The sequence below is a fragment of the Lepidochelys olivacea genome (assembly GCF_965140295.1).
Source record: "Lepidochelys olivacea isolate rLepOli2 genome assembly, chromosome: 1".
NCBI lineage: Eukaryota > Metazoa > Chordata > Testudines > Cheloniidae > Lepidochelys > Lepidochelys olivacea.
Genome location: NC_140411.1, coordinates 249657535 through 249670824, shown reverse-complemented (window position 1 = coordinate 249670824; position 13290 = coordinate 249657535). Strand labels below are relative to the sequence as shown.

At 40.6% G+C, this 13290-nt stretch overlaps 1 protein-coding gene across 1 annotated transcript in view; it reads right to left on the bottom strand.

The window, feature by feature from the left end:
• BRAF (B-Raf proto-oncogene, serine/threonine kinase) overlaps nucleotides 1-13290 on the bottom strand; it is a 117781-nt gene that overhangs the window by 44588 nt on the left and 59903 nt on the right. The window contains exons 4-7 of the mRNA XM_084626527.1: nucleotides 12852-12955; nucleotides 10542-10644; nucleotides 6609-6757; nucleotides 5300-5419 (exon numbers count right to left, since the gene is read on the bottom strand). Coding sequence (XP_084482653.1) covers nucleotides 5300-5419; nucleotides 6609-6757; nucleotides 10542-10644; nucleotides 12852-12955 — 476 coding nt within the window. The remainder of the gene's footprint in view (nucleotides 1-5299; nucleotides 5420-6608; nucleotides 6758-10541; nucleotides 10645-12851; nucleotides 12956-13290) is intronic.

The following is a 13290-nucleotide window of genomic DNA, read 5'->3' as shown; positions in this document are numbered from 1 at the left end:
ACTGTCAGAAGACAGGATACTGGGCTAGATGGACCTTTGGTCTGACCCAGTAGGGCCATTCTTATGTTCTTATGAGAAGCGCTGTTTACAGTGGCACAGATGCAGCAAACTGGTGCTGTGATGCACTTCCAGGACTCATAAAAGATGGCAGTACTTTACGTGCCAAATTCTGGAAGTCTGCTGCTTCTCTGATGTTTGTGGCTATGGTTAACACCCAGTTTCCAGGCTATATGAGAAGAGAGTTCTTTCTGGGCATACTGGGAGGTTTGCCACATTATTCAGCACAGTGTCTTTCCAGGCCCATATACATATATTCCAGTCTTCCACTGTGGAGACCTGCAAATGACAACTAATATTTCACAGATATTACAGAACAACTCCCCCCGCTCCTCACACAATGTTCTCAAAAGATCTAGATGCCGGAAACATTTTAAAAAATATATAATTGTCTTTTAAAAGTCTATTCCCCGTACAAATACCAAAGGGATTCAAGTCTTAATATGAATTGTCTGTTTCCTTACACCCACCAACGTGACTTCATGTGCTTAAGGCTTTGTCTATCCAGGAAAGGTTTTTTGACATAGTTTTTCCCTCACTATAGTTATACAGATATAATAAAAGTGAAAGAGTGTATCCAACATTGCTTTGTCTAAAGTGGCTTAGCCCACTTCGCCTGTGAGAAACAGCATCCACACAGAACTATGATTTTTCAAAATAAGCACCGTTTTCTGGGCTGGTATCTCAGGGTACAATTTTCTGGTGTGAGGCTCAATGCATTGTAAGTTATTTGTCATGGTAGATTGTGAGATACCTACTGGAATTCTGGGACTTGGGTCAAACTCCCATGATTCCTTTTACTGTATCTCATAATATGCCTGTTTTTTTGTTTGTTTTTTTTTACTAGCCAGCACCATTTTTTCAAAGTTTCAAACAAATTTTCAAACTACAACCAGCCAGGATGCTGACCACCTTGCTCCTGACTGTTATTAGGGTTGCCAAGTGTCTGGTTTTCTGGTTGAAAAGGGGACCTGGCAGCATCTGGTCAAATGTACTGACCAGACTCCAAAAGTCCTGTTACTGTGGAGGGGGAGCTGGGCAGAGGCACCAGGTCATCAACCTGCTTGCCAGCCCCTGTCCAGCCGGGCCACCTCGTACCTGCATCTTGTGGGCAGGCAAGCAGCAGGCTCTGCATCAGGCTGAAACTCCCATCCAAGCCCTGGAACAGAGGGAGGTGGACAGGACCAAACAATGAGGAAGAAGGGGGGGGGAGGGCCTCAGGGGGTCTGGTTTTTAGAAGTAAGTTGGCAACCCTAATTAACACAAACAGAACACTCCAGATGTATTGGCAATTAAGCAGGCGGCTTTGAAGGAGATGGAAGATCGCCCCTGTGTTTTTCACAAATATGAAATAACACGAAATAAAACAAATAATGTATAAAAGAAAAGAAAATGAAAAAAACCCATTTTAGGCACACGGTCGCATCACCCAGAGTAGGGAGCCAAGCTCAGACCCTATAAGGCAAGAACTGCTGCTGTGGGATGAGTGCAGGGCTGACTTGCCCAGGGCCTCCCACTGCTGAGGGCAAGACGCCCCCCTCCCCTTAAGCCAGACTTGACCCCTTCTCCCTCCACGTGGATAAAATGGATACCACAAACAATGGTGTGCAGATACTACTGGAGAATGAACAGCTACTTCTACAGCTATTTCTTCATGACATTTTCTGGGACAGGCTTTACTCGGTGCAGCATTTCTTGTGGCCCCAGCCAGTCACTGGTGGGGTGGGACAGTGCTGCAAACTTTCAGGATGAAAAAGGGCACTTTCCTAGAAATCTGTGCAGAACTCAACCTGGAGTTGCAATGCTGGACCACAATGAGAGTCTCCCCTTAACATGGAGAAGTATGTAGCTACCGCCATATGGAAGGTCACCAACTCCAATTGTACCAGTCAGTAGCTAATGAGTTTGGTGTGGTTAAATTGGCAGTAGAGAGACTTTTGGAACATTATGAACAGCCGGAAAGGACACCTCAACCAGATGTTCCTGTGGTCCAGGGAACTAGGTCACAGGTGCAATGTGCTATTTGAGAACACGGTGCAAGTAAGGAAAATACATGTAATGTACTGAATGAAATGAATACAATGTAATGTATACAGTTTGTGAATTAATTTTATTAGGAATGCATATGGGTAGGAAGAGCTGGCTTAAAAATGTCATTGATACACGTGCAATGGTCAACAAAACTACTGATTTAACACATAACAAGAAAGAGCAAACTTAAAAAGCATTAAAATAGTACAGAAGTAACCAAGGTATAGAGTGAATATACGTTTATTAAGATAGGGACTCAAAAACGTGTAGGTGGGGATCGTTCGTGTTCTCTCCTTGTCTTGGGGGTTGAATGGTGAGGGAACTGTCTCTCTCTTGCAGTTGGGGAATGAAAGGGGGCTCCCAGTACACTGTGATCTTAATAGGCGGCAGCACAGGATTAGGTTAGAGAGTTACACATGAATACAGCGTAATATTGTTCTCCAGCAAACTTGTCTCCTTCTGCATCATGTCCAACATTCTTTCCTGCATGTCCCTTTCTCTGGTCAGTCAGTCCATGTGATCTCTTGACAGCTCCTCAGCATATGCCCTGTTGTCCTTTCTCTCATTCCTGTCCTGCAGCACAAATCTTTCGCTCCGTTCCCGAGGGTTTTTTGCCCTCTGCTGGGACTCATTCACGAGGTCACCAAATATCTTCTTTGTCTTCTCTCTCTTCCCTCAGAGGATTGCCAGGAACTCAGCTACTGGTAACACCCCATTCGATGTGGGCTGTGCCATGCCACAGGCTAGGAGAACAGAGAAACCATACCAGTAGTTACTATACCAATAGAATAGCCACCATGCCGAAAATGACAAAATGTTACTTCTCTCCAAATTTTCTCAATTTTGGAATTCCACTTCCTTGAGTTCATCCCAACCTGGGGTACGCCTGGATATATACTTTTTTGAAGTTATTTTCCCTCTAGTGGGGTCCCCTGCAATATGGTGTAGCAGCACCCTTTAAATTAAATTATCCTTACATTTTGTATATGTGTGTTTGCTTGTTTGGGGATAGGGGAATGGAAGGCATGTGTGTTCCCATGGGACAGGCTAATTGTTTTGTACAACCCTGCAGCCTGCCCTTAAGTTGATGAGTATTACTCTGAGCATGTTCAGAAAGCATAGGACAACCAGGAAGATATATAGCATTGTTATTTGTTATTGGTCACTGAGCTTGCTGGAGTGAAGCATTACCTACATGAGTGTCTCTGGGAGGGCAGCAATGTCTTGTAATGTGCATGTCAAACTATCTCACTATCTTTGCTTAAAAGTCTTATTTCTAATTCTAAATCATCTGATCAGCATAAAGCACACTACAAAATAAAGAGAATTTTGCAGCTGTGATGCATGTCCTGTACTGGCTTTACCAATGCAATGTACTGCAATAAATGCGTGCTTTGTGAAAAGCTTACATGCCTTTTATAATGCCTGCCACCACAAATGCCTTCAAGTCTATGTAATATGAAATGCCTAAAAGAACCTCTAGTGGCCAATTTATCTTGTTTACCTTCACATATATGAAAAAGCTCAAGGCCATGACTAAACTGTGGTCTTACATGAATTTTCTACTACTTCTTCCTTTTTCTTTCCCTACATTAAAACTGCCTTGGATGCAATTTGTTTTTACATTTTGCTCTCTGCCCTCTAGCCACCACCTTGTGTGGTGCCACATGGGTGGTAGTGGGTGGGGGCAGAGGTGGTTGAGAGATAGAGAAATTTAACATCAAGCAGCATAGGGAAGAGGTGATGTGGTATGTTTTGGTCTATGGGAATAGGATTAAATATTTTGCCTGGGGAGAAAAGCTACTTTTAACTATTTGTATTTTCAGCTTGTATTTCCAGCTTCCATGCTGTTGGGGGCCAGAAAAAAAACTGAGTAAGCCAAGGAGTAAGGGTGCTGCAAAGGGATGGACACGTCTGCCATCATTGTAGCAGCATCCACTAGACATGGCGTTGCACATCCAGCACCCAGAAGAAAGGTTTCCAAATCCCCCTAAGCAGGAACTAATGGGATGGATAACAGTAATACAGCACTTAATACTTACTAGATGAGATCCCCTCTGCAGCATTCTCACCCTAGCTCTCTGGCACGGCCCCTGGGGGTGTATCAAGCTGAGTCTCTGTTAAAGAGATCTTGGCTGCCCAGGGGAAATTCCTCCTGGTCAGGTGTCCATCGTTGCCTGTGTAGTTTCCGAAGGTGTGTCTGTTTTATTACAGACCATGGCTCGGATGTCGACATATACCGGAGTTCTGTGGTGGCCTCTTTCAAAAGGCAAAAATTCAGTCCAGCTCTTCATAGCACACACATGTGATGGGAGCATTAAGGGAGGTCTTGTTTTTATCTTTAGCATTTTTAGTAATTCTGAATCAGCTGCTTGCTTTGGCACAGCACTGCCTCATGTCCCAGGAGTACCCCTTCTCCTGCATTTGCTGTGCTAGCTGCTGGTAGATCTTGGCATTCCGGTGACTACTGGACAGATGAAAGTAAACATATTCTTCTCTCCACAGGGAAAGGCAATACAGCATTCCCTGATGGGAACATGCAGAAGTACAGAGCATGATGGCTTGAAAGGATTTGGTGTCTGTGAATTTATCACAACAGATGGCTATGGGTATATGCCAGTGTTTAAACAGAGAGGTGACATCCAGTCAAGAGGACCCCAAAACAGGCAGGCCAATGTAGACGTGTAGTAATGTGCAGGTAGGGATGGTAGTGGGAAGACTACCTGAAGCAGTGTTGTTCATCTGAAATGGAGATGTGTCCATACAAACCTTACACTTCTATAACTCATTCTGAAATAAAGTTATGTTGCTTCAAAGCAGATTAGTTATAGCTGGATAAGATGCAAAATAAAGCAAAAAGAGAGAATTTGTGTGTGGATGCAAAGCAATTTATACTGAAAAAAACTAAAGATATATCAAAAAACTTTCCAGTTTAGACCAGGCCTACATTACTATGGGCAAACAAGTACAACAACTAAGGTCCCTATCCTGCAAACATTTATGCACATGCTTCACTTTAAGCATGTGACTAGTTCCCATTGAAATCAGTGGTACTACTGGTGAACTTAAAGTTGAGCACATGTGCGAATATTAGAAGGATGGGGACCTAATTACACAGGTTAGCGAAGAGGCTCTGAAGCAGTATTCTGAATACGTCAAGGCAAACAGTACTAAAATGTCAAGTCATTAAGCAGCACGAGTCAAGTCCTACCCAATAGAATCTGAGGGGGGCACTGAAGAGTACGATCCAGATGCTTGGGTGGTCTCTCCTAAGGAGGCCTCCTCCTGCGATATTGGGTGGTGTTCAAAGAACTTGGAGACAAACAGCAAACTGTGAGGCAAGAACAAAAACAAAACAAAAACAAACCTAACTTGTGCAAAACCCAGAAGGTTCATAACATAATATGCACAGAAGAAAAAAAGTAATGTATCAAATTCTAAATTTTAGAATAGAGAATGCACTGGCAGACTACCCTGTACATTTTCACAAGTTGTTAGTTAACTGCAAGGGAGCAAGAGTTAGTGCCTTGAACACCTTTTTGCCTAAATTATTTTGAACTCTGAGTGCGAGAAATTGTAAAAAACTTAGTTTCTAAGCAGTGTAAAAGCAGGCAACTTATACCTTCGTGTTAAATCACAGTAATTTAAAAAGAAGATTGCGATCTAAACTTATATGGAAGGTGGTGGCATAATATTAAAAAGGGACTTTCAAATGGGGCCATGACTAGGATAAAACAACTGCATCCACAACTCTTAGTTCATTATCTAGAAGTGGCCAGGGGAATCGTGATGAATGCAAGCTGGAAGTAAAACTTTGAAAAACATTTGGAAGCTTTCCCCAATGGGGAAGTCTTTTTAAATGGTTTTACTTGGCTCTGTTGAAACTGATCGGTACTAAGATCACTACAGATTGAGCAGATACCTTGGTTAGGAGTCCTGGTACAGAACAAATTAAGTATAAAAATTCAAGAACAAATGCATATTGAAACATTCTGCACTTTTCTTGATTCTGCTTGGTACATTTTACCTAGGTATACAAAAACCACCAGTGGGTTTTATTTTTCAACCAAGCCTGCAGTAAAACAAATGTCAACTTCATCTAATTGATCAAGAAAGTCCAATGTTATTTGAGACCAAATTAACTGTAGCTGGTCAAAGATAATACACCTGCATCTAAACACATTTAAGTGAGGCACTATCATTCCCCTGATAAGGAATTTTTTTGACCGGATAATAACATATGTGACCAAGACAAAGTTTGTTTTGCTGAATCAAGATTTCAGCCCTCCTATTCATCTTCTAAGAAAGAGTTTCACAGTACAAACAAAAAACTTGAACTGGTTATCTGAACCAGCACTGAGAAAAAAAGAACTATATACTCTCACCACAAGAGCTTCACTATTTTATATTCTCAGACACTTCTTTTGACTTTTTCAATTACATCTGCCAACTAGTTCTTGTGTCATAAAGAAACTCAACAAAAGTCTGAATTAAGGAACACAGGAGTTTTGATTACTTACTCAAGCTGGTCATAATTAACACACATCAGTGGCACCTCTGTACTACAGCGCTGGTGAAATTTATAACCGCAAGTCTGGCATCGGAATCCCTGGAAAAGCAGCTTTCGACAAAAGTCACAGAATGCTAAAGTGAAGAACGTCTTTCGTACCTGTAATGTCGAAAACAAACAGTTAGATAGTTAGATACTTTTGTAATATGACAGGGCTCTATGTTTCCACTAAGATATTACTGGTTTCAGAGTAGCAGCCGTGTTAGTCTGTATCCGCAAAAAGAACAGGAGTACTTGTGGCACCTTAGAGACTAACAAATTTATTAGAGCATAAGCTTTCGTGAGCTACAGCCCACTTCATCCACAACTATTTCACATTTGGGGACAATATATACCTTCAAGTCAGCGGCACTGCTATGGGTACCTCCATGGCCCCACAGTATGCTAACATTTTTATGGCTGACTTAGAACAACGCTTCCTTAGCTCTCGTCCCGTAACACTCCTATTCTACTTGTGCTACACTGATGACATCTTCATCATCTGGACCCATGGAAAAGAAGCCCTTGAAGAATTTCACCATGATTTCAACAATTTCCATCCCAACATCAACCTCAGCCTAAATCAATCCACACAAGCAGTCCATTTCCTGGACACTACTGTGCTAATAACCGACGGTCACATAACCACCACCCTATATCGGAAACCTACTGACCACTATACTTACTTACATGCCTCCAGCTTCCATCCAGGACACACCACACGATCCACTGTCTACAGCCAAGCTCTAAGTTACAACCGCATTTGCTCCAATCCCTCAGACAGAGACAAACACCAACAAGATCTCTATCAAGCATTCTTAAAACTACAATACCCACTTGCTGAAGTGAAAAAACAGATCAACAGAGCCAGAAGAGTACCCAGAAGTCACCTACTACAGGACAGGCCCAACAAAGAAAATAACAGAATGCCACTAGCTGTCACCTTCAGCCCCCAACTAAAACCTCTCCAGAGTATCATCAAAGATTTACAACCTATCCTGAAAAATGATCCCTCACTCTCACAAATCTTGGGAGACAGACCAGTCCTCGCTTACACACAGCCCCCCAACCTGAAGCAAATACTCACCAGCAACCACACACCAAACAACAGAACCACTAACCCAGGACCTATCCTTGCAACAAAGCCCGATGCCAACTCTGTCCACATATTTATTCAAGTGACACCATCATAGGACCTAATCACATTAGCCACGTCATCAGGGGCTCGTTCACCAACACATCTACCAATGTGATATATGCCATCATGTGCCAGCAATGCCCCTCTGCCATGTACGTTGGCCAAACCGGACAGTCTCTACGCAAAAGAATAAATGGACACAAATCTGACATCAGGAATCATAACATTCAAAAGCCGGTAGGAGAACACTTCAACCTCTCTGGCCACTCAGTAAAAGATTTAAGGGTGGCAATTTTGAAACAGAAAAGCTCCAAAAACAGACTCCAACGAGAAACTGCTAACTTGAATTAATATGCAAACTACATACCATTAACTTGGATTTGAATAGAGACTGGGAGTGGCTGGGTCATTACACATATTGAATCTATTTCCGTAAGTTAAGTATCCTCACACCTTCTTGTCAACTGTCTAAATGGACCATCTTGATTATCACTACAAAAGTTTTTTTTCTCCTGCTGATAATAGCTCATCTTAACTAATTAGCCTCTCACAGTTTGTATGGTAACTTCCAACTTATCTGTAGGTATATAGATCTCTTACTATATGTTCCATTCTATGCGTCCGATGAAGTCAGCTGTAGCTCACGAAAGCTTATGCTCTAATAAATTTGTTAGTCTCTAAGGTGCCACAAGTACTCCTGTTCTTTTTAAGATATTACTGTCATCTTGCCCTGGAAGATATACCTACAACTCTGTTTTTTGATCTTGGAAATATACTTTTATATACAATAACCAATATTATTTTAAACACATAAAGATCTTATACTTGAAGTAATCTTAGCTTTAAAGAATTATGGCATCCTCTCAACATCTTATCAGACTAATATAGACACTAGACGAAGTATCCTGGGTAATAAAAATGGAAGAATTTAGGACAAAGTTTTCAAAATTTGGTGCCTAGTTAGTCAGCTAAATCCATACCTAAGCATCTAGATAGAAGTAGGTAGATTTTCAGAGGTGCGCATAACCATACTTCAGTAGGAGTGCAGAAGCATTTGGCACCTTTGGCAATCAGATTGCTTTATTTAGCTGCCTAAATATGGATTTAAAGTGGCTAACTTTTAACATCCAAGTTTGAACATTTTGATCTTTAGCCTCTAAGTGCCTACAAGATTCCCACCATCAGAATTAATGTGCATCACTCCATGAGCAGTGAAGACAATGGCCACAGGACTGCGAAGCAAAGTCAAAAGTATTCCTGTGTCAGAACTATAAAAGAAGCACCCCTATTTCAAAGATATGACTATTGCAGGCATTTAACCTAAGAAAAATTTTAAAAAATATAGAGTTGAAGGAGAAAACAACTCAAAGATATATAAACAGAATGTCCCAAAACACCTTGTAAATAGTGGATTTGAGAGAAGGCCTCTTTTAGAGGGTTTTGTTTGTTTATCTTTATCAGATAACCCCCTTGCTCAAAAATCAGAGGATTGGGAACATTCAAATGGTTTATAATTAGACGTGGAGGGTTTAGATTTTTATCGGTAAATGTCAATAAACGATAGTGTCACCACACACATAAAACCAATGAAAAAATATTTCCATTAATAATTATTTCAATTTACTGACAGGCAAAGTAAGAAAAATGCTGCTTGAGAACTCATTAGAGTTTGATTTAAGGATATTTACCTTGTATATTTTGACATGTGATGTTGACAAAGTGTTTTAACAGTCATAAAGCTTTAACTTTTTGAATCTCAACATCTATGACCATTAAATAATTATTGTCTGACCGACCCCACTCATGAAAGCTCCCATAATTTCCCACAACTTCAATATTTATCAATGTAAATTTTCACAAAAATAAACATTGATATTATCCATCAAAATTATTATTTTTTTTAAAAATCAAATTCTGCCCAACTTATTTATAATTTTGTTTAGTAAAACCTGGAAATGTTTGAATTTGTAAAAAAGAAAAAGCTACAGAGCCACACTACAAGGCACAAAAGTTGTGTTCTATTTTGGTTCCCTACCTTAAAAGCACAACTAGTCTAAAAGTAACACAAGCAAGATTTCTGACCAGTAACAACCAAAAGTTTTAAAGGATGCTGTCAGAATTTTCAGAATAGCTTTTATGCATTCATTTAATGGTCCATTGTTTATATAATTCACCCTAAGCCTAAAAATAAAACAGCTTTCATTTAGATTTTGCCCTTTTCCTTGTGGTAAATGTTATTTCCAGATCTGTGTATGGACCTAGAATGATCCAGAGGGCTTCTGTTTAACAGTTTCCACTCATGTAGCACCTCATCGGGTCAAAACATATTTGTGCACCAGCATCACTGATGATGTCAGCATAGCCCTGGGAATAAGGTTCATTAGTTAATTGCTGCTGCAGAGTCAGCAGGGAAGCACAGAACACATTTTATAGATACAACTGTACAAAAATTGTGGATTATTATTACTACTCTGCAATGCAGTGGAGATTTAAAAACCCTAGATACATAGATTTCGGAGGTTGTCTCCTACTAAGATATGAAAATATTAAGGAAAGTCAAGTTGGGTTTATTTTAATGTCAATTATCTCAACTGCAATAAGATTTAGTTCATTTGAGTCTGTTGGATTAAAACCTCTTATGCAACAACCATCCCCACAACAGATAAAAATGTTTGTTCAAAAACAAAGTTATTTTGATTTAAAATGTTCAAAAGTTGATTTAACTCTCGTGAACGTTTTAGACAGTTCATAATGCAAAGTACATACAAAATTGTGTGTGGTAAGTGGCACATTCTCCAAGACTTCCACATGCAACTCCTCTCCTGTGAGCCAGGAAATGTCAGTGTCCCAGCCAATGGGCTTCTTCTCTCTGAAGTGTAAACAAGTCATTTATGGTTACCAACCTGCAAGCCCTTGCAAACATTATGCTAAAGATGTGAAAAGTTATTATTGAGAGGTAGTGGTATTGTGGGAGGTTTCCTATCCAGTCTTTCACTGTTAGAAATGTAAATGGCAAGAAATTAATCTGAGTTTACCCCCAAAATAAATTGCATCACTCTGGGACAAACAGCAGAGTAAAGAGATGCACTCTTTTCTTCAAACCAGCTTCAGCAAAGATCTACAATGCAGAGAATGGCTGGTCCTTTAAGTCCAAAACTGACAGATACTTTTCTATCCATTCAAAGAAAAAGAGTGTTTGTATGACAATTTGTCCCCATGTTGTATACAGTATTGTTGTAGCCGTGTCAGTCCCAGGATATTAGAGAGACAAGGGGGGTGAGGTAATATCTTTTACTGGACCAGCTTCTGTTGGTGAGAAAGAAAAGTTTTCGAGCCACAGAGAGCTCTTTTTCAGGTCTGGGAAAGGTACTCAGAGGTCACAACTAAATACAAAGTCGAACAGATAGTTTAGCATAAGTAGTTAGCACATATTCACCTTGAATGTTCCCTTAGAATAACTACTTATACTAAACTATCTGTTCAACCTTGTATTTAGCTGTGACACCCTGAGTACCTTTCCCAGACCTGAGGAAGAGCTCTGTGTAACTTGAAAGCTTGTCTCTCTCTCCAACAGAAGTTGGCCAAATAAAAAATTTTAAAATGTTATTAAAGCGAATGTTAAAAAAAATTATATAATACATAGATTGGGAAAAGAGTGTCTGTACATCTGGGTATAGTACTTAGATTATTCACAAATACAAAGTTTGTTTTTAAAGTCATATGATACTTAGTACATGGCTACACTTGCAGATGTAGAGCACTTTGAGTTAAACCAGCCTTCATAGAGTGCAGTAGGGAAAGCGCTGCAGTCTGTCCACACTGACAGCTTCAAGCACACTGGTGTGGCCACATTTGCAGCACTTGCAGCGGCATTGAGAGCGGTGCATTATGGGCAGCTATCCCAGCATGCAAGTGACTGCAACGTGCTTTTCAAATTGGATGGGGTAGGGTGGAGTGTGACAGGGAGTGTGTTGTGTGTATATAGAGAGAGTGGGTTTTGGGGGGGATGAGAGCGTGTGAGCATGCTGTCTTGTAAGTTCAGACAGCAGCAGACCCCCCTTCCTCTCTCTCTCTCTCTCTCTCTCTCTCTCTCACACACACACACACACACACACACACACACAGCATTCCACACCAATGGTTGCTTTGTCTCAGAGCAGATAAGCAGCCAGCTGTCAGAAACGGAGCTTTGAAAGGCATATCCACATTCCTGCAGTGATTCCAAAAAAAAGACAAGAGTGGCCACTTGACTTAAGGGGATTATGGGACGTTTCCGAAGGCCGATCAGAGTGCAGTAATGCAACACCTCGTTCACACTGACGCCCAGGGGTTATAGCCAAGGCGCAGCAAACATTATTCCGCTTGCCGCAGTGGAGTTCCAGGAGCTCTCTAGCCATGGAGTCAGAGCGCTCTACGTGCCTTCCCAGTGTGGACGGGTAGTGAGCTAGGGCGCCTGGGGCCGCTTTAATGTGCACTAACTCGCAAGTGTAGCCAAGCCCATAGAGTACATAATCAGCAATAACCCAAATTTAGGTGAATAGATTTATATCACTTCCCCTACTTTGTCTTTCTCATTTGTCCCCATAACAGACTTTCAGAGGGTTTACTAATTTGGGAGAATGGTAGGATTTTAATTAGAAGTTTAAGGATGGAAATTCATATTAAGAGCTATTTACTTTGAAACCCAGTTCAAGTAAAATCAAATAAAAGTTAAAAATTCAAAACAACCCTACTTCATAGTTTAAAATAAGATGTTTTCTCAGTTTTTCAGCTAAAATAGACCTCAGGAATAACAGCCTGTTGCATTCTGTTAAGTGCATCCAAGAAGGGGTGGAGGTTAAACATTTTCCCATAAACTTTTCATATGTCATAGCCTTCTTCTAGGCACAGTTTTGTGGCTATCACCCCATATTTTGTGTTGGCCCAAACCGTCTTAGCACAAACTAAATAGTTCATTCTGAATTTAGTGAGATTGATCTTTACCTTCACAATGTTGGATGGAATTGGCCCATGCTGGTATACTCCTAGAAAGAACCCTGATAGCGTAAAAAAACCCATACCCCACATAAACCATACCCATCTTGTATTCTGTAAACAGCACAGCATTCTGGGATAAGACCCCTCATCATCAGAGCTTTCTTTAGACTGTCCCGGACTGTCACCCCACATCTTGCTGGAACCTGCAAGGTCAAATATAAGACATAAGCATTAGAGAAAGAGATTATAATTCATTCTCATGGTTGAAGCAAACTAATGTTCCACTCCCTAAAAAGTGCACAAAATGTTCAAAGCACCACAATTTTCATTTTTACAGCACTTCATAGAATCCTAAATAATAATTTCTCAAAGTACTTTGCACATTGTGGACATTGTGTAAACTGCCTACAAACCACACCATTATGAATTTCATATCAAACCAAGCTCAGCTGGACGTGAGTGCCACCTTAAATTTCTACTGACATTTGAGAGAGAAAACTTGACTTGACCCTGGATGACCTTCTATCTTTCCCATTTT